Source organism: Eucyclogobius newberryi, unplaced genomic scaffold (assembly GCF_026437365.1).
Source record: "Eucyclogobius newberryi isolate DKJ021-1_F unplaced genomic scaffold, fEucNew1.0.hap1 SCAF_21, whole genome shotgun sequence".
Classification (NCBI taxonomy): Eukaryota; Metazoa; Chordata; class Actinopteri; order Gobiiformes; family Gobiidae; genus Eucyclogobius; species Eucyclogobius newberryi.
The window spans coordinates 23426993-23453645 of NW_027315846.1; the positions used below are offsets into that span (position 1 = coordinate 23426993).

Below are 26653 nucleotides of genomic sequence, written 5' to 3' on the forward strand. Positions count from 1 at the left end.
TAATTACGCTAGAGCCACACACTGTCCTTGGGCAAGACACTTACAATAACTATTCCTCACATTACTATTTCGTTGGTTGCAGAAATCCAAACAGTAAAACAAAACCTTGCTATATTGAATTGAATGTTGCTGATGTTTACCGTCCTTTGCTGGCTGTTTTTCCAGATTCGATGGGAGAAGAACATCACATTAGGAGAGCCACCCGGATTCCTCCATTCATGGTGGTGGTGAGTATCTACTTCATCTAAACATTTATTCTACTTTTCCCTTGGTGCACTGAAGACGAGGAGTTATGGGTGGCAGGGAGACTGACAGTTTACATGCAATACTTGGTTTAACTATATACAGATTACATCTTACTGGAATTCTGTCAGAAGTTGGTAAAAAAGTAAAAACTTCTACCTAAGTATTTTTGTTGTTTGTATTTTATTCAGAAAAAGCATAAATATTGTACAAATTCTGTTATTTCTAAACGTAGCGGGAGTAGTATCAGTAGTGTCGGATGCATCTTATAGACTTTCATTCATTGTGGGAAGGATAAGCAAATAATAATAACTAGACAATAAAAGGTTTACTCAAGTATATTTTGGACGATCAAAGAACATATTCAGCTTTCTCAGGTGCTTAATATTGAACTATAACACAAGTAGATCCTCATTTTACAGTTTGTTCATTGTAAACCGCAGTATTGATCTAAAACGGCTTTATAACAGAAAGGGATCCATTGACTTCCTGTTCAAAACTGCAGAACTGAAATGGTGGCATTGCACTGTAACGAGCAGCAGAAGCAACAGTGGCTACGTTTTGGGCCTTACAAAAATAAATTGATTTGATTTGATTTGTGACATGTTTGAACCCTACACGTGTCACAGATGTGGGCGGGGATAGGGGGTAGGTGCAGGACAATACAGGATCATCCATGAACCAATCAAAATACAACTATGAGTACACTAGTGATGAGGGTCTACAGTTCTAAGAAGGTTAAGCCCTCATTAAAGTTGATTTAGTGCAACGTGTCCCCTTTAAAGCCCCACTGCGAAACATTTCAGTCCAAAAATAGACTAAAGCAAAAGCATTTACTTCACTACTGGTGTTTTATCACACTCAAAAACCATCATTACTTTGAGATGGGACTTGAATGAAGCTACATATTGTTTTATAGACCGTTCCATGATCCTACAACAGCATTTTTTCGAGCTGTAGTAATGACACATTGCTATAATCCACACTAAATGTTGTTGTTGTGATGGTCAGGGTTTTAGCGTTTAGCCGAGTGGATCAGATTAGTCATAACACACCACAAGAGTGTCAGTGGAAACCTCAAGATAAGCAGGGCTCCTCCAACACTGTTTACAGAGGCCAAGAGAACACGGCACGTCAGCGCTAGCGCTAGCGAGCCCGACATTAGCATACACCGTGTGCCTGGATTTGATTAAAATGCCTCGGGTTTGCGTTATGCTTGACTAGTGTTGCATTTTTGGCTAATACTAGCTTTTGTGTTATGCTAAATGCTAATAACTAAATTTCCCAATGAACAATAATTATTTGTCAAAATGTCTGCTACAAACCGGCTGTTCCAACATGACACAGTATGCGGACAACAGAGTTCTCTATTTTTAGGTTTTATAGACTCAAACATGAGCGCAAATATACTCCTTAAATGTTTTTTTTCTCAGCCATTTTAGTCTTAACACTGACCAGTAGTGATAGTGACTAGATCACAAATGTCTAATCTGGGGTAAAACACATCGCTCACTGCCTGAGTGAATGTGTTGGGCGCAGATTAATAGCCACACTTTCACAAATCTGTCCCGGGGCAAATGAAATATCGTTCAGTGGTCAGGTTGTGGAAGTGGTCTTTTCCTTTTTAGACGGTAACACTTTAAAATAATCACTCTTTAATTGGCCTTAATAAAGCATAAATAAAGACTTAATTCTTAATGAACAAATCATTTCTTAATGATTTCAAGATTATTAACTAATTGGTCAATCCCCTAACACCTTAATTAAATAGTTACTAAGCCTGAATAATTCTTGAGAAGTTATTTTTTCTTTGTGAATTAAAGGTGCCGTATCTGACATTTAAAAGAAATCATAAAAAACAGAAGTTAATTTCAAAGTGTTTGCAGCAGCACAAAGTTTTCTTCACTTTATCATATATTCTATCCTGGCTCTCTCCAGATTGATCTGTGTCTCTGACTCGCGCCGAAAGCTGTTGATGTTTTAAAAATACTTCACGCTGATTTGTCGAAGCATCACAACAGCAAACGAAAATCTAAATTGTGTTAAATCCAATGTTCCGAAAAGCCCAGTTCTCTTTCTCATCCACAAATGTACAAAGTGCCATTGTGTGCATGATTTTGAAAAAGAAATGGTAAACGTCTGTATTTCTCCTAAAACAGGCAGAAGAACGACCATCGGCGCCGCCATGGTTGTTTTGGTTCGGGTTGTTTTGACTTCCGCCCAAACCACAATGCTGCTCTGTGATTGGTTCCAGTCCTCTAAATGCCATGTGATTGGCCCAGTTACCACTGGTGAAGACTGCAATCGAACAAGATGGATTCTCATGAGAAAATCTTGCTGGCAAGATTACATTATGTATCCTAATAATTCACCTTGGTGCATCGTCACTGTGGCGCTAACAACAACTAGCTTGCTAAAGGCGCTCTTCCTGGTTTTCAGAGAATAAAACACTATAAATAAATGCAGAACACATTCAGTGGTCTCATTCGGACCCTTAAAGCTGCATTTGCAACATATCTGTTCTAGGCTAAAAACAAATTTAGCTAAACTACAAAACATAAAATCTGGTGCAACATCATAAGTCTTTGTTCATCCTTCATTAAGTCCATTAAGGTGTGGTTATTATAATGAGCTACAGTATTGTTTTTTGCAATTATTCTTATGTCTAAACACATCATGACGCTAAAGTCGCACGTTAAATCATTAGTAAGTGATTGGATGGAGGCTGGACATTGGCAGGTGAAGGTGCCGCTGACTCCGTCTACAGTCCTGGGTTTGACCCTTCCACTCTCTCCCCTCCTCCACCCCTCCTGCCCTCACCCCTGCCCCCAAGACAATAGCCCCAGATGGTTCGGACCCTAACCCCCTCCTCTCTGTCTTGTCACCCCTTTGTCCCCTGGCCCCCCCTACCCACGCTTGGCCCTTTGTTCAGCCGGCGCAGGATTCTCTGCAGATTAACCCATTGCATTCCAGATCCATTGTGTTGTTACCTTTGGCTCCACTCTCTGGCTCTCTGGCCCACCTCCCCCTAACATGTGTAGTATGTGGACCTGGTGAGTCACCTCTGGCACCGCACCACGCATCTGAGGGGCAAAGTCACAAGACGTTTCACTTTATCATTGCGTTACTGTTGTATATTTAATTTCTTGAATATAAATAATGCATTCTTTATGGAACGCAATGCAAACTCTGGATTTCAAGTCAGAAGGTCTTGTCTTATTGCAGTTAGACCTGCAGCCATAGATTATTTTCTTGAATTACTCAATTAATCGGTTAATATTTTTTGACATTCCGTAAACCATTTTTAAAAGCATTTCTGCTTAAAATAACACATTTGATTCTTAATTTCACGTATGTCCCCAAAACGGCCACATTTCACTTCACCAGTCCAAAGTGTTCGGTTAGAATATATATAGGACTAATTAACGTAGCTGTTTATGTCGCATCACTTAGAATAAGTAATGTGTTTGTAAAACCTTATGTCAGTGAGGCCAGTGATCCTGGTGTTTTAGCTGTGACGGTCATTTTGCAGCATTAGCTCCGTGTGCTGTTCACTTTAGCCTCTGTCTTCACCCCGTCATCGTGGACTCTCACTCTCTCTGCCACAGATTCACACTGTTTTAATATTCGATTAATCGTTTCAGCCCTAATTGCATTTGCAAAAGTGGTAAATGCAGTTTGTATTGGACTGTTACATGTAGTAAGAGTACTGCAATAAAGCTAGAATTGTCCTTAAACAACACGGGGAGATGAACAGGAAAATAATGGCCAGATGTTTAAGGGGTTGTTCAGTTATGGTCTCTCCCGTGCTGATTCGCTTGCATTTAATTGCAACACATTTTGTAACTGTTCTAAAAATGTATGTATTTACACATGTTTTGACATTTTTCTGTAGTGTCTGCAAAAGCATTTACTTGTCTGCAAGTTAGCGGCTTTAACATTTGAACTATCGCTAATAAGATTCTAATTGTATTCTAAGCTTTAGCGCTAATGCTAAAGTCTTCTAGGGTGTAGCAATGAGGGCCACGTTTCTTTTTTGTACCAAGCCTTGTATCGTTATGTTGGTTCTGATACAATCATTTACAGTGAAGTTTTTTTTCTTGACGGTATACATTTTTACTTTGCTCATTAATGCCGGATTCTAAATTTGGTTTATTTAATGCCTCTGTTTTTAAGTATACTTTTGAATGGGTCAGTTTAAAAATAGTAATTTCTGTGTACTCTATTGAAATGTAAATGGGTTTGTCTATTTGAGCGTGGAATCAGAATTCGATATACCATACATAGCTCATGGTACATGCAATAATCGATATACTGCACATGATATTCTGCAATACAGTATATCAGTATTTTTTTCACAACAAATTATATTTGAATGACTGTATTTCTTTGTTAAACTACTACCTGCCCAAACTTGATATGATACACACCCATCTTTCTAATCTAACAGTGAATTTGTCAAATTAATTCCATAAACAAGATTCCTTGTCTAAACCAGTGGTTCCCAGAGTGGGGGGCACGAGCTGGGGGTCGCCAGATGACTTGAACGATGTTGACTTTATAATTATATTTTTATTATATTAATAAATGTTTTAATTAGAAACTGTATATTTTAGTAAAAATATGTCAAATTATTTAAGTCACTCAAATAAACACTATTAAATCTGACTTTAAATGTTTTGCATCTTGAAATTATCACAGACGACAATTTATCAATGGGGGTCCCAGCTCAGTTGCATGGTTATTTTGGTCTAAACAAGCAAGAAATTGTTGCACTGTCACAAAATAATTTAGTACAATATTCCCAAACATTTGGGTTTTCAAAGTGAACAAACAATAATTTATGTAATTAATCACAGAAAATGTACGCATCAACCATGGATGGACGCATATTAATCACACTGTCACAAAGTCTGTTTTGAGTAAACGCACTCTTTTAGATTATGCAGCGAGGCTTTACCTGTGTGAGGGTGGAAGGTTCCAGAGCAGTGCTTTATAACAGTTACATTTACACATAAAGTACATCTGGTGATTGATCTGCGCTCGTCCACATGAGGACTGATGAAACGTTTACGTGCGCAGCGCGGTGGAGAGCGGTTTGCACTGATGAAAATAAAGCTTGCACGTACGCACTAAAACGAATAATACGGGCCAAATATTCCACCAAACTATAACAGAAGACGCACATCTGTCGCCATAAGAGCCAGTTACACCTGCAAGCGGCAATGAAGGGCCTTGAACCCCACCAAGCCTGTTTGGACTTGAGACCACACACAAAATGTGTCTATATATTAAATTTTATTTTAAGTATTTTTTTTTTTTAAGTTTTATTTTTCATTTAAAATATGGCATTATGTAAGCACAGTGTGAATAATCATGATTAATCATATTTCAAATGTGTGATTAATCAATATTAAAAATATTCGATTTGAGAGCACTAAAAATCCTCTTGGATATACAGCTGCCCCTGTGCTGCCCGGTGGTGGAGTGGTTAAGGCACAGCACATATGCCAGGCCCCAAGTGCAGCTGACCGCAGTCTTGTGAGTTTGATTCTCAAATCTGACAATTTACTGCATGTCCTCCCTTCTCTCTCACCCTCATTACAAAACTGTCCTCTACTGTCTAATAAAGCCTACGGGCAATTTTTTTTTTTTCTAAATCTTAAAATAAAAGGAAACCCAGCTGTCCACCACATCGATATTGCGTCACCAAATTTTTTAGCACAATATATGAATATTTTAGAACACTGTTAATTTCTATTACTTAAGTATATAAGTATCAGATTAGTATTACTTCTAGAATTGGTTTTGGCCTCCTTTATTTGCTTGTCTTCTGTTTTGCTCATGGGTACTAATGCCTTTTCTAGTGTTTTTTTAGATGCAACTAGACTCAGAAGTTGCTTGTGTGCACGCTTGTTCATACACACACGCTGGTTTGCCTGAAAACCAAAGTGCTTATCTTGTAATGAAAGTGTACGTTGAAGGGCCCGGTGGACACACGATAAATGAAAAGTGCATATGCTGAGTGAGGGTCTGGCTGAGTGAGAGGGGCGTAGTGTCATTTATGATGGTGCTCAAGTGTAGACGAGCACTATGGAGATACGAGAGGCTGAAATGGCTTATGAATTACCACCACTCGATTTACTGTATGACCTCTGACCCCCGTCTCCCTCTTTGTTTCCATTGCAGTGTATTCTGGGATTTGTATTGCGCAGCGCCAGACCGAAGAGAAACGTGTGAGCACTCCAGCGAGGCCAAAGCCTTCCATGACTATGTAAGTAACCGAGAGATACACGGATAGTCACTTGAGGGTAAACAAAGCAATGCACTGTGTATTTCATGATTATATTTGCTTACATCGCTAATTGCTGTGTTAAAGCTTGAATACAAAATGTACAAATGGAATATCTGTTTTGAAATGACTTCATTCACAAAATAATCTTCATTCATGTAGTTCTGTCTTGATTTCTTGATTTCATTATAGATAAATCTGATTTACGTAATATCATTATTTTGGTTTCAAGCTAAGTTGCACTTGAAATGAGAAACAAGAATCTTATTTCACTGGAAAATAATTTGGCCTTAAGTCAGAAAACATATTTTGGAGCAATTTAGAAACATTAACAATTGACTCTTAATCCCTCAAGTAAATATTTCTCTGCATTGATATTCTGAATTTTGAGTATTTTCTTTTTGCTGTGAAGTCAAGCGCATCACTTCCTGGCAACGCTTAACTTTTGTGTTCAGAAACTTTGGGAACGCTCGTCAAATGGATCAAATTGCGTTGGTAAATAATAATAATCATAATCATCCGTACAATTAGCTACAAGAAAGTGGAACCAACAACCTATTTACTATTCAAATTTGACCAGAAATGACCAGACTGCGCTAAAAATAACCAAGTAGAGAATTGACCAGCCAGGAAGTCTGCTAGACTCTGAGGCCTGTTTGATTTCTGATTCTTCTACACTAAAACTAAAGTGTGAACATTTCCGTCGTCGGCGGCCCGTCTCCTCTCGCCAAGACAGAGGTACATTGTGTCTGCGAGCCGTATAGTGTTGGAGATAATGGAATAGACTTCTAATCCGCTAATCCTCGCACTGGTCCGCAGATAAACCGGGATTTAGCGCTGTGTGTGTGTGTGTGTGTGTGTGTGTGTGTGCGTGTGACCCTGTGTGTGTGTTTGTGTGTGTATTTTTGGATGGGCCATCTTTGACAATGAGCTGGGAGGAAGGAGGAAGGTGCGAGGGCAAAGTGACAACCAGTCCTCACTACAGATGGAGTACAAATGAGAACTACTAATATTGTTAAAGGCCAGTCTCTATTTGCACATGTGTCATTCCCAAGTCGTCCTCGGATGTGCCATTTGTAATTTAATTATTTTACTTTTTTTTGCTGTTTGGGTGATTGCTTTTCCCCCTGCAGCCAGGAAAAGCCGTTTGATGTTTATTGGGTTTTATAATTGTCTATAACTCTGAATGTCTAATCATTGACAAAAAACGTATTGTCTGAAGTTTATGTCTCATGTAGGGCTGGCCGATTTTGTCTTAACATTTTAACATTTTCCCTTCAAAAATTTAAAATCTGTCCTCATTTATGAATGAGGTAAAACAAACTGATCATTTGTTGTGTTGGTGCTGCATTGATAGTAGAGGTAGACTCGGGGTAAACTGCTGTGGAGTAAAATGTGTGATTTGTACTTTCACAATGTTTAATTTGATGTTGTTGATTTCAAAGCGCTCGGTGCTGGTTCTGTGCGGTACAAACATGTGCAAAGGACGAGTGCCACTTCTTAAACTTTGGACCCTTTCTTGCTTTTCGACTGTAATCTTGTCCCAGTCCGGGCTTGCTCTTCACACAGGAGACTGTTGGTTTCTTCGTTAGCAGCGGGCTAATGCTGTAGCATTCCTCTTCCGATTCTCCTTCGATAGCCCCTGTGAGGCGCTGCCACTGAACGTTTAGAGTGCTCATTAAAGGGTAAAACTGCAAAAATACATCCAATTTGTGTTATTTCTTTGCACACTGCCCTGCTCTTTACACTCCAGACTACACTACAGAAGCCCAGAGGAACACACAGGGAAATGAAATGTATTTTCTTCTAGACAAATCAAGATAAACTCTAAATTTGATTGATTTAAATAATTTTATTGCCCAGCCCTATGTTCATGATACACTGATAAACTGGTGTGGTGCCAAATATAAAGTATTTAAAAGTTCATATTTTGGTCATTCCTGGGTCGATTTACAGAATAAGTGACGAGGACAAACCCACCTCTGTTATGATATAGCAGCAGTAATTCTGCTGTTTACTTCCTGCGAAAGAACGGCAGGCTTAACCCTTTCCTGGCTCACCAAAATGACAACACAAGTGCATGGAGGGACACGTGAATATCGAACCCAACACCCAAGGCTCCCAACCCAACCACCTGAATCGATCCCTCTGTCCCACCCCTAGTTACAACTGAAATAACAGGAAACTTTCACTACAACTCGGAGGACTAAAACCAAGCAACACAAGCTTGTCCGAGGGCCTATAGTTTGTCATCACTGATATAAAAGGAGTGCGTGCTTGTCAAACATTTTAAATTTGAACAAGGCCATAAATGTTGTTTTCCTGGACTGCATGTAAACGTTGTGGGTGAGATAGATGGGACTTTCCCATTTTTTGCCAACAGTAATTGAGCCTATAGTCAACCCTACGAGTATGAAACACAGTTCTTACAATGCTACCAGAAAGAGACGCTATATCTCAGTGGGACTTTCCTGGTTAAATAAAGGGTAATAAATAAATAAATACCAAAAACCCAACCATTACGTCAGGGCTCATAAATTAGCCAGAACACCACTGCAAGGCTCGTTTCTCCCCGCTTTCTCGTGCGTCGGGTCAAGGAGACTAAGCAGAGGTGCGCTAGCTGGAGAAGGGTCCAGAATGCAGATGAGTGGAAGCATTTCTATAGCAGTTCAGCCATACTCTGTCAGTCCACTGTTTACGTCGCGGCCCCCGGAGGCATCAGCACTGGTCAATAATGTGTTGAGCACTATTGATCGGCCCAGGTGCTGTGGCTGAGAGGAGAGAGGCGGAGAAATGGAGACCCAGGATCAATGAGTTTTAGCACGGATGGACCTTCTACATAGACTGTAACCGGCAGCCAATCGGATCCAACGCAGTGTTCACTAATAGATTATTCACCAGTGTTGGGACACTTTGGGTTATGAGAGGGGAGTGGTAGTGAGGCAAGCCAAGCGATTGTTTTGTAATGTATTATTTTGTTCTAGGGGTGTTGCTGTGTTGGTCATGTTTTTACAAAATGAAGCCTGTTGAGCGAATTCCTGTTGGATGCTTCCATTGGCTGGTTGGTTGGTTTACACTGCTTAGTCCTGTTTCCACCGGTTCGCTTTTGGAGCAGATCGGTCGTCTCCACTGTCCATACCGGACCGTTTAAGCCATCCAAAATGGTCCTCGCTTGTGGCTTCCAAAAAGGTCTGGCTCGCTTTTGCATCCCGGTCCGCTTTTGGGGAAGATGATTGGACAAGAGGGAACACAGTTTGATTGAAAACAAGACAAAAGGCAGATATACACCGAAAATAATAATAATTTTGCACAAAGCACTTGCTCTTGTGATAAACTGCTGTATTTCCAGTGATGATAACGTGTTGAACCATCGAACTTGGCAAAACAAAGCTCGCGTACGTAGGCATCAGCTGTTTCCTGTTAATCGACGCACTGCACTTGCATCAAACCAAACATATTACATTTCCAGTGCATAATGCATCTAACATTGTCCAAACCCAATGCAATACATTAAGAGAAGTTTCAATGCAGTGTAAAGGTGCAGAGAAGGGAAATAAATGCAGAAAAAGCAGAGGATGAACTGGAATTAGTTTCTTGTTTCTCCAGCTACAGCCACACAAACTTGAAATTATTAAACGTCTTTGTTGCAGAGATCCATATAGTTTCATTATGAGCATAATTCTAAATAATTCAAAATAGTGTAAGCTATGGTACAAATAAATGTGATTTATGGAGAACAATCCGCTCATGTTTGTCCATCATGATTGTGCTTAAACGTACTTGTACAAATTGAATGGACTGTGCAATTGACCAGAATAGTGCAGAAATATTAAAAGATTGCACTGCAAGTTTCTGTTCAACAAAATTTGCTTTCATACCTAAATCTACTGAATTGACAAAACATGTTTTTGCAGTCCATCCTTGGTGCTCGTTATTAACTTGCCGTGTTCTGCATATCCTCCATCCTCATACTGCGCGCTCGCGTCGAGGGGGATGCCGGGGGACGGAGTGCTGATAGGACCCGTCTCCATGGCAACAGCTTCTTGTGCGAGCCGCTGACACCCCACTGCGGGAGGGGAGGGGGGACTGGGGTAGGAGAGGTGATGAGACTGAGGAAAAGTACAGCGGTTTGGATGGCGCAATTGTAATCGATGTACCAGTAGTGATTGTTTTTATAATTTAGCATAATGTGAAGTCCATATGCATGCGGTTCAGTTACATGATTTATGGTCGCCATTTGGAGGACTTTCTACCTTTTTATAAAAATTGTCGACGTTCCTAATTTCTCATCTCCCTGAAACTTATGGATGTTTTTTTTTTCTCAAACAAATTCAACATTTTTGTCATAGTTCACCTTCTTCTTCTGTTCTAGTTTAGTCTAGTCTAGATTCCTACACAATTTGACTAATAAATACAGGAGATATTTTTGAATAGAATGTTTTAACCTATTATACTGCTATATTCTCTCAGAAAATCCAAAATGTTGTTTTTTATTTTTTACATTGAGAATATTTTAAAATTGATAATACCACTGTCTTTGTCATAAAAATGTATTTTTTAATCAGTGTTTTGGATGCTGTATTGAGTCCAAATAAGGATGATCAAAATATGTCTATAATTGTCACGATCTGTCAATTAATTGTTCGAGGCCTAGTCACACAAAAAAAAAAATCAAAAAATATTAATCAGAGTAATTAAATGACTTGTTTCCCATATCACACAGCCCTAGTTACTGGATGTGTTGTGAAAAAACTAGGTGAGGATGGAGAAGGGGATGGAGGGATGAAGGGATGGAGGGGGGGTGTTGGAGGAGAGGATCCGACCCGGCGCTTCCCCAGGGACTCGGTGGCCTGCTCATGTTCGGATCAGAATTAGCATAAAGTGGGGGAGGGGCGCGTGGCACTGCGCTGGTGGTAACTGATAGGAACCTCCGCCGGTCACCCAGTGACACTGGAGGTTTGGAGCGGCTGGTTTTAATGCAGATGTAGGTTTGTCACAATATCACAATTTATATTGTTTTGATCGGATCTGAAGTATTATTGACAATGTGCTTTGAAAAACACATTTCAATCACCCAAATTGATAATTCAGTGTTGTTAATTAACATATTGAAAGGCTTCCACATAAAAAAAAATAACACACACTTTCTGTGCACAAATCTTATGCCAATAGCTTTTGTGCGCAGCAGCGTAGCTCGCTCACTATGTCTAAAAGCTAATGCTAACGTTGACTAATTCAAATTTTAAAGCAGAACTAAGTAACATTTACACCATATTGAACGTCTTTGATAGTCCCTATGATGGTTAAATATGTGTTTTCGGGGTGTTTGAAGTGTTTGTCGCCCCCTGCTTTCTGGTGGAAAACTAGCCTTGCAACATTTGTTGACATCGACCCGAAGAAATGTGTTTGTATGAGGTTATAATGTCTTATTATAATGAAGAAAGAAATATTTTTTGGGGAAAAAAATAGCTTTTGTGTTTATTTTCTCTTGACAATGTTTTTCACAAGGGACCTGCAGGGGGAGCTCTTTTGCCAGGGTTACTTAGTCATTTTAGTATTTAGTGTACCTCGGAATTGGCGTTAGTATAGAAACACAAAGACTTGTCTTTATCTTTTATTTATTTTTGCAAAAATTCCAAAGAGATAGGACTGCACAGGAAGTGGAAATAGCCATTAATTTTTTTATTCTTATTTTCTTATTCTTGTATAGGTTGGTGCCCATTTCCTTGAACATCTCAGATAAACAATGTGATCCCACTGGTTACTGTACTTTTCCTTGCTGCAGTTTTATCCCTATAAGGCCCTTTGAGTTCACAATGTTTGGAGTTCTGAACTTCTGAGACGCCTTCGGTTAGTTTTGACCCACTGAGGCTGCCGTATTCTTAGACTGGAGTGGCATTTTAAAACTACATAGACCATGCTCCCTTGCTACAGTAAAGGCTCTTATTTATGATGAAATGATGACAACTCCGTACAGGGATCAGGGCAGGGATAGGGGGTATGTGAAAACAGGAATTTTCTGAGCATTTAAACTGCCAATGCAGGACAATACAGGATTACTCAAACATGCAAGAATCAATACAAAATACGACGAGTAAGTGAATGATGAGTAAACACTATTATAACATAGTGAAAAGCTCATTAAAGTTGATTTTGAATCATTTCTCCTTTTTAAAAGCTGAAAATTATGGATGGAACAAATGTAATTGTAATCCATTAAATATTGATTGATGAATGTTAGGTTAAGGCCTTTTCCTAGTTACAGCTCCGCTCTTGCGTTAAAGAGACTGGACCATGTGCAGCTCATGTTTGCACTTCCTGTGTGTACTTGTGTGCGTGTGCGTGTGCGTGTGCGCGCGTGTGCATCACTGTTTGTTCTGGAGCCTTATATAAGCTTATGTCTACTCTGAACATGCTCCCCGATTATGTGTTGACAAGGATACATTTATATTTAACTAGAAGCTGGTTTTCCCTGTCATACAAACCCATTGAAATTGTCCGTGAAATGGGTTTGGTATTCCTTCTTTTGATAGATTACATTCACAATTGTAGCCTAGTTTAATTTTGATTATTATGGGTTTGCTAATAGAGGTGGATGATATTTTGTCTAGAAGATATCTGTAAAGATCTGCAAAATTAGAATATATAAAGTGCCTATAATTTAAACCTTTTCTTTCTATGAAGCAGAAATATGACATTTGATTTGCTAAACAATGATGAAGTACTTAAACCTGAACATATTTTCTGGCGCATTTTTGTTTCGCCTGTCCCTCGCCTGATCCGGATCACACACAGGGCTTTTTCTACATTTTTTGGGGTCACATACAAAGTGACTTTTGGTACCCCCTATTTTCCAAATGCATAAACTTGCCATCTAATAATATTGTGTATCGGGAGTAAAACTGACTTTGATTCAGTCAATTAATAAACAGCGACAATGTTTTCATTTTTGGCCTTATCTTACTGTGCAGGGGGGCCCAGTGCCTTTTATGTCTATTCCAAGAAACGGCTCTGGCCAAACCTGTTCAATTTGTCAACGTTTCTCCCAATTAAATGGGTCTGGGATCTTCTTACAGTTCAAACTCAACATTCACTTGATACTTTTGTTTTTTATTCTGCACAATAAGAACAAAGAAATGGCACATGAGAGAAGAAACAATTTATACTTTTAATGGGACGCTTTCATCGTTAATCAACTAAATGCTTATGATAATGGGAAGAAGCTACGTTAAACAACTGTCAAATGTAGTTTTAGAGAATGGTTTGGTCTCCTTGCCTTAGAAACTATTTTATAACTGCTTTAAAAGTGCCAATTGGAAAACGTGGCTATTCATCACTAGTATAAAATAACAACAAAAACAGGACTTTAATTATCTCGGTGAAAAGTTTGGCCTTCCTGATTTATTAACACAGCAGAGGTAACTGTAATCAAAAGGTCAATAGATTTTTTCCCTTGCATATTGGTTCCGTATACGGCATACATTATATTTAAGCTTGGGATAAACCCTAATCTATGAGATGTGCTGTATGTGTGTTGCAGAGTGCAGCAGCGGCCCCCAGCCCCGTCATGGGAAACATGCCTCCCAACGACGGCATGCCCGGTGGACCCATGCCCCCAGGCTTCTTCCAGGTATGTAGACCCTTCTATCACCGAACCTGCCGCCATCGCCCGCTGTCCCGTCACTTTGCCTGGACGCATCCATCTGACATGAGTCTTCCCGTGGTTGTGTTTGCATCTATAGAAACGCTATGGCAATGAATATAATGTTTTAACTGTCATTCTTATCATTCTCGGCGCATCACTTTACTGTTCGTTCAACTAGCGTTTAATAGCATTGCGAGATCATGTAAAGAGGGTGCGTTGAAGAGTGATACAGCAGCTACTATTTTTACTCTAAAAATAGTATCTGCTTACGTCAAAGTTGGTCAGCTGTGTCATAAAGGAAATGTGAATGCTGAAATCCTGACTGCGGTGAAGGCGTATGGGCTTTATAAACACAGAGGAGCACTTCTGGATCAGTATCAGTGTATCACAAAGTTCCCGATTGAACCAAAACAAACCTGGCCGTGGAAAGACCTCTCCAGTGTTTAGAATGCAGGTGTTCTGTTGACAAAGGCTGGTACCGTTCCATACATTAGCTCCTTTGCATTTTTAAACCAAGAGCGTTAGCATCCAGACATGACAAATGAAAAAGCAGGGCTGTTTGGAGACTGACAACCACTCAACGACACATGACTGACATCAGAGCCTCGTTAGAAAACACTACCATATATGTAGCAACGTTTAGCTTAGTGACATAGCGATTGGCATAAATGCTAACAACCACAATAAACATTTTTAAGGTCTAAAATCATGCTAGACATTAATGCATCAAAACATAGCCAGCCACACAGGCACGTATTATTAGATGTTGCCTCATCAAAATGAATCAGATAGAATGTTTACATCAGTACTGTGTGCACAGCTTTTCTCAACACGTCAGACCTGGAAGGGTCTATTGGCCTTTTGCAGAAAAACAAAAGGGATTTTATTCATTTTCTGCATGTATGTTTTGTGTATTTGTGGACGGAAAAGATGTCTGTGCTTTTCTCTCAACTGGAATTGGTTTGGAAGTTTGATTTCTCTGTTCGCTCCACTGCTGCGACATAAGTATTTGAAGTATGAAGTATTTGTCTTAACGTTACAGCTTTTCCCAATCACTAGGTCTAGAACTTTACTCAAGAACGCTACACATTTTCTGGCTTCTACCTGGATAGTGTAATATACAATAATTGAAGAGGTTCCTATCCACATGCGTATGACTGGTCAGAATCTCACCAGAGCATTGTTCTACATCCCTATGAAACCTCCCTTTTCCCTGTAAGACTCTTGGACCTTCCACTGGACACGTCTGACACACACAGTCCAGTGTGGAGCGGCTTCTTGATATTTTCGCTGCCTTGTTTGCGTTCCCGCCGCAGCCTCATCCATCTCCTCTTTCTTGGAGATGATGATGATGATGATGGTTCCTCTGTGTTGATGGGTGAGCAGAGCCAGGGTGCATTGCGCAGTAGAGAAAAGCGCTGAGCGGAGGAGGGCTGGGGGCTCGCTTACTCACTAGTGACAGTATGTTTTCAGAATATGAGGGACAGAGGGGTGGAGGAGAGCGAGGGGGAGAGGAGGGATGCATGGATGTGCTATTTTTAACCTGCGCGGGGGGAGTGCGATCGGGCGACAGTCAGAAAAACATGCACAAAAACAAACTAAGACTAAAACGGGTCCAAGGAAGATGGATTTGAGATTTTTACATCAGCCTGGCAATTTTGGATGTCTAATTAGAACTCGTCAACTTGTTTTATTGTTGTATATTCTTGTTGTAACTAGGGCTGGGAATCGCAGTGTCCCTCGCAATTTGATACGATACATGCTCGTTATATTACATATGATATTCTCCGATGTGTCACTCTGTTTTTAAGACTCAATACACTGAACAACAGTATTTCCTTGTTAAACCAATACCTGCTCAAACTTAATGAGAATATACCCATTGTATTCATCAAAACTGTGAATATGTCATGTGTTTTGCATAACCACGTTTCCTTTCTCAGTTTTGTGAAACATACCAAAAAATACTATTGATGTAGTGATGAATCAGCTGATCATATTGATACTGTATCAATCAAAGGAAATATCCAAAAGGAAAATCGACAAATATTTTAAAGTTGCACTATGTAACCTTTCTGGTGGAGGGTAGAGCAAACCTCATCTCCATTTGAGAAATTACCAAAATAATCCACAGTATGGCAGTAAACGGCACCAGGCAACGTTACAGGTCAGGTTTATGGAGAGGCGACCCATTCAAAGTTTTTTTTTCACTGTCTTTTTGCACAATAAAAGCACCTGGTAATATAATAAATGCAGCATAGTTATGTTGCCATACTGTGGAATATTCCAGGTAAGGTGCTATAATCTCCATGGAGACAAGTCGATAGCGTCCAAATAAATGATTCCTTTGGCCTCTGGACTTACTAACAAAAAAGCTGCACATCAATACAGTATTTTTACGTGGCCTTATTGACTATCATACAGATTGTTGTGTTTTCATCTGAAACTCAGAAATATTTACAGCATGTTAAGAAAATTACTTTCCCCTTTTTTTCAAATGGGGAAAACATGTTTTAGATGTTATTTTCAGGGTGTTGTTGGCGCACAACGAAACATGTGGAACTCATTTTGGACCAAGTGATAGTGAAAATTCAAAGCCTACAATTCCCTGTTGTTCCTGTAGCGTTGGCTGGCTACACTCGGCTGATATGAGCAGAAAAGTGGGACTCGACAAAAGGCAGAATGTGCTAATGACTTATTTATTAGCGGCGGTTAGCATCTCGTTTCAGGGGACACGGAGGAGTGTGTGCTTGATGTGGAGGCCCTCAGCACCGAGCTTTGGTCACATAATTAATCATTATTTCAAAAATGCTGGAACGAGAGCCACAACCCTGACTTACTGCCATGTTTTTGGTTGGAGTGCCAGTCCAACCCGCTCCTACCGGTTATAAGACAACACCGCCTCCCAGTGGTCCGACGAGTCACGACACTGCCACGCTGATAGTCCTGCTCTTGTTTAATTGGAACTGTTGACTGTTTGCCAAAATGATCCATTCTTGCATCCCATGTTTCTACTTCTAAACCTCCCCCAAAAACCTCCATCTTGCCCTGTTTATTGTAAAAAAGAAAAAAGAAAAAAAAGAGGGAGAAAGACCTTGATGGCACTGTCAAAAGTGCAGCCACGTGCCCCTGTGGCCCCTCTCCTCTCTGATATGGTTCTTCTTTCTTAAAGGGACCACCCGGCTCTCAGCAGTCACCCCACGCACAGCCCCCCCCTCACAACCCCAGCAACCCCATGATGGGACCCCACGGCCAGGTAAGCGGCACACAAACTCTACCTCCAGTACACCTCAAAAAAGACTGGCTACAGGAGTTTAAATGACTTGAATAAAAATGAAATATAATAATTAAATAATAATAGTAAATGCTTGATTCCCCCAACCCAGTTTTGCCACACAACCACCACTATGTTTATTTTTGACAGTATATTTTTAGGATATGTTTGGGTATCGGAACAGTTCTTTTGGTTAGGGTTAGAGCTGTGGAACAGTTTACAGCAGTTTAAACACATCATACACTTTCCTTACGCAGTCCTAGCATTCAAAACATTCACCGTGACAAACTTGTATGCACTTTTCACAACTTTCAGAGCTGTGCCGTCACGGTAAAGCTAGCAACAACTAGCAGCTAACTTGCATGCTAACAGCGCCTTACTTCCTGGTTTGCAGATAGTAAAAACACGTCATAATTGGCTGCATGCAGCACACGGAGGTCTGATTTTGACCCTAAGAGCTGCTTTTACGATCTGTTCGTACTTGGTAAATCAGAATTACCGTTGTCAGTGAACAAAATTTACTAACTAGAAATTTGAAATGATAAAATATAAACCACAATAAAATAATATGTTTTCCCAAATACGTAGGTACTGCCACTTTAATTTGAATAATTTTGAACTTGTTTTCTGACTACATTTTTTGTTTACTTCTAAAACGAATATGACAAAACATCTTGCCTATGGACAAATAATTTAGCTTGAAATAAGAAAATACCTTGATTTAGTTATAAGTCTTGACGTAGCAACTAAGTCTAAAAAGCCCCCCTAAATTCAAGTCATTTAAACTCCTGTAGGTATTCATTTTTTACAGTGTACCCCCCTCTCTCCCCATTGCTATCAGATCAGTCTACCCCTAACCCCCTTTGCCCCCATTCACCCCCACACCCCTGGCGCACCCCGGGCCCCTCCATAGCTGCAGTCCCCACAGACGTTCTCCAGCCCGTCGTGACTGAGGGCCTCGTCGCATCCAGAGGCAGAAGAAGTGGTCTATCCTAAACAATGAATAATTCAGCGGGTGCCCCTCCCCCGGAGCCGTTTGTGGGGGGTTAGACACATGCAAACAGCTTTCCCACCCGCCTCTCTCCCTCCAATGTTCCCGCTGCTGCTAAATAAAACAAGTGACCGGGCCCCGAGAAAATGTCACCGAAATGAAGGATTGCGACGTCTCCTGGAAAATGTTTAGCATGTGTGATATTGCGTTAAAACAAAAAAGGATATTCAAATGTAACCTTGGCTTTATTATGGATGATTTGGACGGCGCTGGACTTGCAGAGCTGGCCAATCACGGTCTGGTATAATGGCAATCTGAAATATGGGACAATCCTATTGGTACACTGGTCTACTACGCTAGCCAACCATTTACTTTAGCATTGCCTAAGTTAGCGCACACAAGGAAATAGTAAAAGAATTGACAGAGTGAGTGTAGACCTTCAGTCGTGCAGGTAGGTTCCATAGAAGAAGCAAATTGAAGTTTTAAGAGTGAAGATGTTTCTCAACCAAGGACAAACTGAAGAAGCTCCGTGGATGAGTAGCGAAACGACTTTGCTCTTAAAACATTTGTCCAGTTGAAGGATCCCAATCTTCTTCTCTGAAACAAACTCTGCACATATGTAGAGACAGAAGTATAGGAACCAGAACCCTGTCCAGAACTAAAGAAGCTACTTGGATGAGGAGCTCATTTTGCACAATCGCAGGATGATATAAACCAAGTCAAGAAGTTCGCTCAAAATGTTCCCATCTAATGAAATGCAGTTGGAAAATGTGTCACGTCATGAGTTGATTTATAATGTACTTTACAATTGAACGCAATTCGAAGTGCTCCAAGGATAAAAACAACAATACAAGCACTACATTGATTCTGCTGGAAGTGCTGGGGTGGGACCGGTCTGGCTCTGCGGCCGCCCCCCTGTCAACACGCGGGCCGTAGTCTTGGGTTACTGCTCCCCGCTCTCCTCAAACACATGTAATGTATTCAGGCCTTTTCCAAAACAAGCCCGGCTGCGTTTCACCGCTTGTGCACAACAGTAGCTAAAGATGTCACCGCCGGGGTAAAGCAAGCCCCCTTTCACCCATTAACTGCGGTCCGGCACGGCTCCTCCATTTTTGCGGTCTCCCGTTTCAGTGTCGAGTGCGAGCGAGCAGGCTCTACTTTTGTGAAAGGGTTTTGCTTGGCCGGAGGTGTCTTAACTACGGCAGGCAGACCGCAGGCCGAGTCGGCTTACACCACAGTTAAGAGTCACGGCGTCCACATCAAACGCACACACGCTCTGTTGTTTTGTGGAAGCACGATGTAGCGCGTTGAGAAGTCTCGGCTCTCCGACTTGGCTTGGCACGGATAGTTTTCATCTCCATCCTCAGCTCACCGTGTTCATCCATGTGTCCTCGGTTCTGCCTCCGTCTGAGTGCTCTGGACTTATGAATAATGAACATGTTTTCTCCTGGTGCCCCTCTTCCTCCTGCTTGCTCTTCTTAATTTTCTGTCTCCTTCTCTCCGCAGCCGTTCATGTCGCCGAGGTATCCGGGTGGACCACGCCCCTCACTCAGAATGCCAAATCAGGTATTTTTTTGGGACATTTCTTCCCATTATGTGACGTGTTACTTGGACTTGTACAATAACTGCCTGTCCGTGTGCTCAGCCTCCTGGGGGAATCCCTGGATCTCAGCCTCTCCTGCCAAACAGTTTGGACCCGACAAGACCACAAGGTAATGGGGATTGTGTAAGATCCTCTTGTGCTGAATGTGTGGCAGATCAGTTACTGTCAGACATTCTGTGATACTGGATACAGCACTAAAACTCACTCCAGACGCCACCGTAGTGGGTAAATGTGAAAACCCCAAACTACACTCTGGTCCATGCAGAGAGGTGCTCCATGGAGATTAATACAGATTAAGCTCTGGAAGCCACAGGGTTAGGACTAATGGAATTAGGACCTAGCTTTGTCTGCTCAGCTCTAAGTCCTCAGTTCATTAAACTTGAGTCAGGTTTAAGCCTGGTGTTAATGCTGTGTGCTCTGCTCCTACAGGACATCCTAACATGGGGGGCCCCATGAGGATGAACCCTCCCAGAGGGATGGCCATGGGCCCACAGGTACGACGTCCCACTGTGCAGATGATCAGTTATTTAAACTGACTCATAATATACTCTCACACACTCATAATTAGACTGTGAATAATTAGAATTGTCCCGTTGCAGAATTATGGAGGCATGAGGCCACCTCCAAACTCCATGGGGGGCCCGATGCCTGGCATGAACATGTAAGTACAAATGATCTATTGTTGTTGTGTTTGAACTTCTTACATATTGCTTTTACTTATTTCTTTATGCTTTGTCACTTCAGGGGCCCCGGAGGCAGAGGGCCGTGGCCTGGTCCAGGACCTAATGCTAACTCTGTAAGTCCAACTGTATTTCTGTGTCTGCTTGTCGACGGCCTCACATGTGGGTGTTGTTCAAACTGTTCTTTGTTCTTACAGATAGCATACTCGTCCTCATCTCCAGGGAACTACGTGGTGAGTGTGAACTTCTGCAGCTTCTCAGAATACTCCGCTAAAACATGCATGTTCTGATGATTCTGTGTGTCTACTCCTCAGGGGCCTCCAGGGGGCGGCGGTCCACCAGGAACTCCCATCATGCCCAGCCCAGGTGGTGCGTTACCCACTAGTTTCACCACTACAATCTAAAACATCCCTTGTAGTTCTCACATAGACTCATATTCTGCAACATTCAAAGATTTATAAGATCGTTCCCTCTTCAAAAACAAATGTAGAGGTTTATTAAGCTTCATTCACTCTTGTTTGATGAATCCTGCTTCACACGTCTTTTTCCCTTAAGCTTCACAAAAACACTCCAAATTCCCAATGACATCATAGGTGGAGATTCTTCTGCTCTGTTTTTAAGTCCATAATTTATTGTCAGAGTCGTTCTGAGCATTTTTGTGGTCAAATCGTTGAACGCTTGCATCAGCATATTTGGGGCAAACTAGCTTTGTTTAGCTCTCCTTTGTAATTAGCTCTACCTCGGCTCCTGATGATGGAATATAAAGTTATAAAGATATGAATGCTTTCAGTAGATGCTAAAGCAGAGATACTCAGAGCTTTTTAAAAGACAATAACAATACAAACGATGCATAATAAGTATCCCTGAAGTCCTATCATCTGCCATCGATATAATGCATGTCAGTATCTTTTAACTAAAGCTTGTACTCCGCTCTGTGCCATTTCCCCAGATTCTACAAACTCCAGTGAAAACATCTACACGATGATGAACCCCATTGGTCCTGGAGGCAACAGACCGAACGTAAGCCTTGATTGGATCATTCTCATTCATGTTTGTGTTGAGGAAATAAAAATACACAAACTGGCCTACAAGAATTCATAATGCGTTCCAACTGCCATTTAAAAGACTTCACAGCAGAAATAAGGCTAATATTTGTTCTTTCTCTGCAGTTCCCGATGGGGCCAGGACCTGATGGGCCAATGGGAGCTATGGGATCCATGGAGCCTCATCATATGAACGGATCACTAGGTATTTACATTACAAAGCGGCTTCATGGTCATTCTTGCATTACTTGTAGATAAACGTGTGTGCTCGATCTCCACAGGGTCTGGGGACATGGACGGGTTGCCAAAGGTAAGTAAAGTCCAACTTGTGAACATTTGAGCGGCTCTTGAACGGCATGTGAACCGGTCTAATTAGTCGGCCTCTCTCTTCTTCCTGCGTCTCCAGAGTTCTCCTAACAACATGGGGGGCATGAACAACCCTCCGGGGACGCCGCGGGACGATGGCGAGATGGGCGGGAACTTCTTGAACCCATTCCAAAGTGAAAGTGTAAGTGTACAGATACTTGTCATTGGCCAAAATGAAAATGCCGGCATTCATATTATTATTATTATTATTATTATTATTATTATTATTATTATTATATTATTATTATTATTATTATTGCTGATATTCATTATTATGAAAACCATGTGTTTAGAGGTAAAACCCTGATTAAACTCTTGATTCTAGCTCCATACATTCTACTTTCTGCTGTATATAAATCTTTATCTACATAAAATAATCGATCAACTAAAACAAATGGTCGACTAAAACGACATCGGCCGATAAATTGAATTAATGGCTATCATTGAAAATGTATTTTTCGAGCACAAAACGTAAAAAATGCAATTCAATGTGCTTTACAGATATAAAAAATACATTAAAATCACAACACAAGCTAATATTACTAAAGGACTAAAGCTCGACAGCCCTCAGTGAATCATTCTTATAATACGCACAACAAAGGACACATACTTCCCTTTGCGTTGTATCATTCCTATTGAGAAAGTGCTAAGTTCTGCGTACTTGTATTTGTAAAAATGACCCATTATATTTAATAAACATAAATAATAAAATAAAAGTTTGAAATAACGCTCTAAGTATTTTAATTGTTAAGTTATAAACCCAGTACTGATTACTTGCGTGGTCTTAGAGCTCCCTCTGGTGTCCAAACCCTGCCAGTGCCACAGCTCTCACATCTTCTCCTGCCCCTCCCCTCTTGTCTTTGCAGTATTCACCCAACATGACCATGAGTGTGTGATTCAATTTTCATCCCTACTTTTTATATTTTTTCCCCCCACATTTTTGTACCTTGGCACCTGTTTTTTCTCCCCCACCCGGAATTGGACCACCACAACCTCCCCTTCTCCCCCCACACACGCCTCACTCGCCTGGGATTCGGCCCCTTCCGTTGCCCGCCCCTCTTCCTCTCGTCACTTGGGACCTCTTTGGCCTAGCAGAAGAAGCCCCTCCTCCGGGACGGACCCTCAGCATGAAAGGACTCTCAAAGCGGCCGCCGGCTCGGATGAAAAGCGACCCCAGGGTGGCATAAGGGATATACTGCCAGACTCTCGCCCTGGGTTAGCTCACCTGCTATTGGGGCAGTGAGAGGAGAGGGGCCACATGGGAGAGGGGCCACATGGGAGAGGGGCCACATAGGAGACTGGATAACACCGCCCTCTGGAATCTCAAAACTTAAAAAAAAAAATGTCGGTTCCCAGTGGATTCCGGTCGGACGGGAAGAGCTCTACGTTCTTGCTTTCTGTGTACATTTTAGCCGAGGTGTCGTGATAATCCGTGAAATTGTTTTTGTTTTTTCATTTCGTGTATGTAATGTATCATTGCTATTTTTATTATTGTTATTAATTATATTGTATGATCTTTTTAAAATTGTAGGTTCTAATTTGTTTTAATTTTCCTGTAAAGGCACATCACTCAAGAAGAAGACCGCTACGTGCTAGCTTGGCCAGCCGTACATTTTCTGTGGAATTAGCTAAAATGCTAAAACTAAAATGCTATGTACTTTGATTTTCTAATTGGTTGGGGAGAAGATAGAAAAGAGAGTTCACTACTACTCAAATTCTGGCGTATAAACTTTCTTTCAGACAAATTTGCTTTCTTAAGGGATGGAGTTAAAAAGATTTGGTACTATTCATTTAAACCCTTTAAGTCAACATTCTGTAGATTTCTATATAATGCCTTATTAGCTGACCAGGCTAGCACGTGCACAGCATTTCACCACCATGGTACTCCCACATTGCCCTCCTCCTCCTCCTCCTCTTTCACTTTTCTACTTTTTCATTTGAAACTACAGACATTTTTAACAACACAGAAGAGAGGCTGCTCCTGCTTCGGTAGCTTCTACGCAGTAAAAATGCACAGCTATTTATTACTTTGTTGTTGTTTTTTTTTATTATTATTCATTTTAAAAGTGTTAATCCGTTTTTGTTAACTGCAGAACTAGTAGCAATTGTGTAAATATGCACATCTGTCCTGATTTCTCTGTCAATACTGCCATTTTCAAAGGTCCCATCACTGATCCCTGAGGTGCTCCTATATTAACATGCATTTTAAATTTTGTTTTTAATCCCCGTTCATGCTGCATCCATGTCGGACTCTCGTGTCTCGCTGACCACTAGTTTGTTACTCAACACACTGTGATGTATGTCTTTCTTATACGAGCGGTCGGCCATCTTGAAGCGCAAGGACTCTCGGCAGCTGCTCCTCTGATCGGCCAATTCGTGTCGTCGTTTCGCTGGTGATTGGCCTCCTTTTTTCTCATTGCCACTCCCACAACGCCACCTCCTTTTTCTCCTCGCTTATTTTTGTACAACTCTCCATCTGTTGATTTTGTAAATACTGTAAAATGCATTTTGATATCATTGACATGTTTTGATAAACACAAACTAACAGTTGGTCATGCTGAATCGGGACAGCTGTATTTGTTCAGAGATGAGCGTCTAATATTCATGAAAGAACGGAGCAGATAAATAATATGCTATTTCACTTTCTCAGACAGAGCAGGGCAGGGGAGGAACCTTCTCCACGTCGTCCGGGGTTTTGTTCTTTTACGATGCAGTTTGCGTCTCAAACATGTTGTACAGACGATATCCAACTTTCTACAGCTCAATTATGGCAAATTTGTCATGATTATTTGGCTCATTGTTGAAATCACAATTCTTTCAAACGACTCCACCTTTTACTGTCAAAAAGAACCTGTAGACGAGGTTTAGACTTAATATAATCCCATGTAATGTTTTGTGACGCTGTTTAAAGCCTGTGTAAAGTCAGGTTTTGAGGAGCAGAAAGTGCGCACGTCATTATGTAATTCTGAACTGACGTTAATCAATTGTATTAACATTTTTTAACGTACTTTCGAGCAAAACATGATGGATTTTCAGTAATTAAGTAACTTTGCTCCCATTTGCCAACATGAGCCAGAGTACAACAGTCTAAACTAACTGAACCATGCAGGAAGTCAGCGCTGCGTCTTTAATATCTCATTCTATAGGTTCCATATTCTCTTGAGGAAATGTCCTTTTTGTTGAGTTGCGTCCGTTTCTTTTCACTTATCTCCTCAACGTGTTTGTGATTGACGGCCGAGTGATCGAGGAGTTGAGGTTTTGAAAGAGAAATCCGACACACGCCCAATAATAATGACGTTTTCTTCATTGTTTTGTGTGTTTTTGAGCAGGCGGTTCCTCCCCCGGCCTCCCAAACAGTTGTACAAACGCAGTCCTTTGTCCTGTAAAGCCGTTACTTTGGGTCATTTCTGTATTTCTATCGTGCTGATGTAAATGACTGTAACATTCAGGAGTACGCAGGTGCAGAGGGATTTGGAGGAATGAATATTTTTGGTGGATTTCCTCGGCGTTCCTCTTGGAGACAGCAGTATTGAGGGAGTCTGTCCACAGGGAGTTGATTTGTATCATGTTAGGATAGATCCTAAATGTCTCGTGTAGTAAAAATAAGAGGTTCCTTCTTCGTATGTTTCTTTATATTGTAAAGTTTCTTTAGACAAAAATGTTATCAGAAAAAGGTGGGAAAACTGCATCAATGATAAATGTTTTGTTTTTATTTTTTGGTTGTTTTAAGTTGATCAAGTTGTCAGTCGTTTTTGCCTGTGTCCCCCTTGTTGTAGATACATATTAAAACAAATAAAATGAATTCACTCCTTTTGCCATGATTGTGTGTCTTCTCTTGCCTCTGGAGATCATTATTTACGTGTTTGAGGTCGATTCAATCTGAAAATGTCTATAACGTTTACCCATTGAACAGAGTGATTGGAATACAATGGCTTCAGGTCATTCAGGCATTTTTAATAAGCTAAATCAAGAAAACTGGTCTGCATAAAATCAGATAAAATAAATGGATTCATGTACAGTATGGGTTTAAATTAAGTAATATGAACAAGTTATGGATTTAAGATTGATCTGAATGTAGAGTTAAAAAACTATTTACCACTTTTATCAGATAAAATTCCAGTATAGGCGTGTTTATCTTTGTTTACAAGATTTTACTGAAATTTGGAAAACTCTTGAACAAAACATATCGCGAAACCAACAATTTGCTGCAACTTTAAGATAAGAGAACATGTTTTTTGTCGCATAATCGGGTTCAAGAACAGCAGGAGAATAAGACATGTTTTTGTAGTATCAAACCGTAACAATGGTAGATGATTATTGTACAGTGTGTATAGTACAGACTGCATTTAAACTAAAAGTATAAGATCAGTCATAGTGCTGCTGCTGGTCTAGCTATTTGCTGCATGTCCTCCCTTCTCTCTCATTCCCATTTCAGGCTGAAACTGTCACACTCTATGTTCGTTTTAAATGGCCTTCTGCTGACAAGGTGAAAAGGGTGAAAAAGCGAGTTATAACT

General features: G+C 40.7%; 1 protein-coding gene across 2 annotated transcripts in view; it reads left to right on the forward strand.

The window, feature by feature from the left end:
- LOC140370085 (single-stranded DNA-binding protein 3) overlaps positions 1-25958 on the forward strand; it is a 38229-nt gene extending 12271 nt beyond the window's left edge. Inside the window, exons 3-18 of one of the 2 annotated variants that reach the window (XM_072457030.1) lie at positions 166-227; positions 6433-6517; positions 14076-14165; positions 17353-17436; positions 19952-20011; positions 20091-20157; positions 20478-20542; positions 20648-20709; positions 20793-20844; positions 20926-20961; positions 21043-21097; positions 21678-21748; positions 21898-21976; positions 22053-22081; positions 22178-22279; positions 23004-25958. In XM_072457030.1, coding sequence (XP_072313131.1) covers positions 166-227; positions 6433-6517; positions 14076-14165; positions 17353-17436; positions 19952-20011; positions 20091-20157; positions 20478-20542; positions 20648-20709; positions 20793-20844; positions 20926-20961; positions 21043-21097; positions 21678-21748; positions 21898-21976; positions 22053-22081; positions 22178-22279; positions 23004-23033 — 1029 coding nt within the window. In that variant the 3' untranslated portion in view covers positions 23034-25958. The remainder of the gene's footprint in view (positions 1-165; positions 228-6432; positions 6518-14075; positions 14166-17352; positions 17437-19951; positions 20012-20090; positions 20158-20477; positions 20543-20647; positions 20710-20792; positions 20845-20925; positions 20962-21042; positions 21098-21677; positions 21749-21897; positions 21977-22052; positions 22082-22177; positions 22280-23003) is intronic. The other variant, XM_072457031.1, reaches the window with a different exon arrangement.
- The last annotated feature ends 695 nt before the right edge of the window (positions 25959-26653 follow it).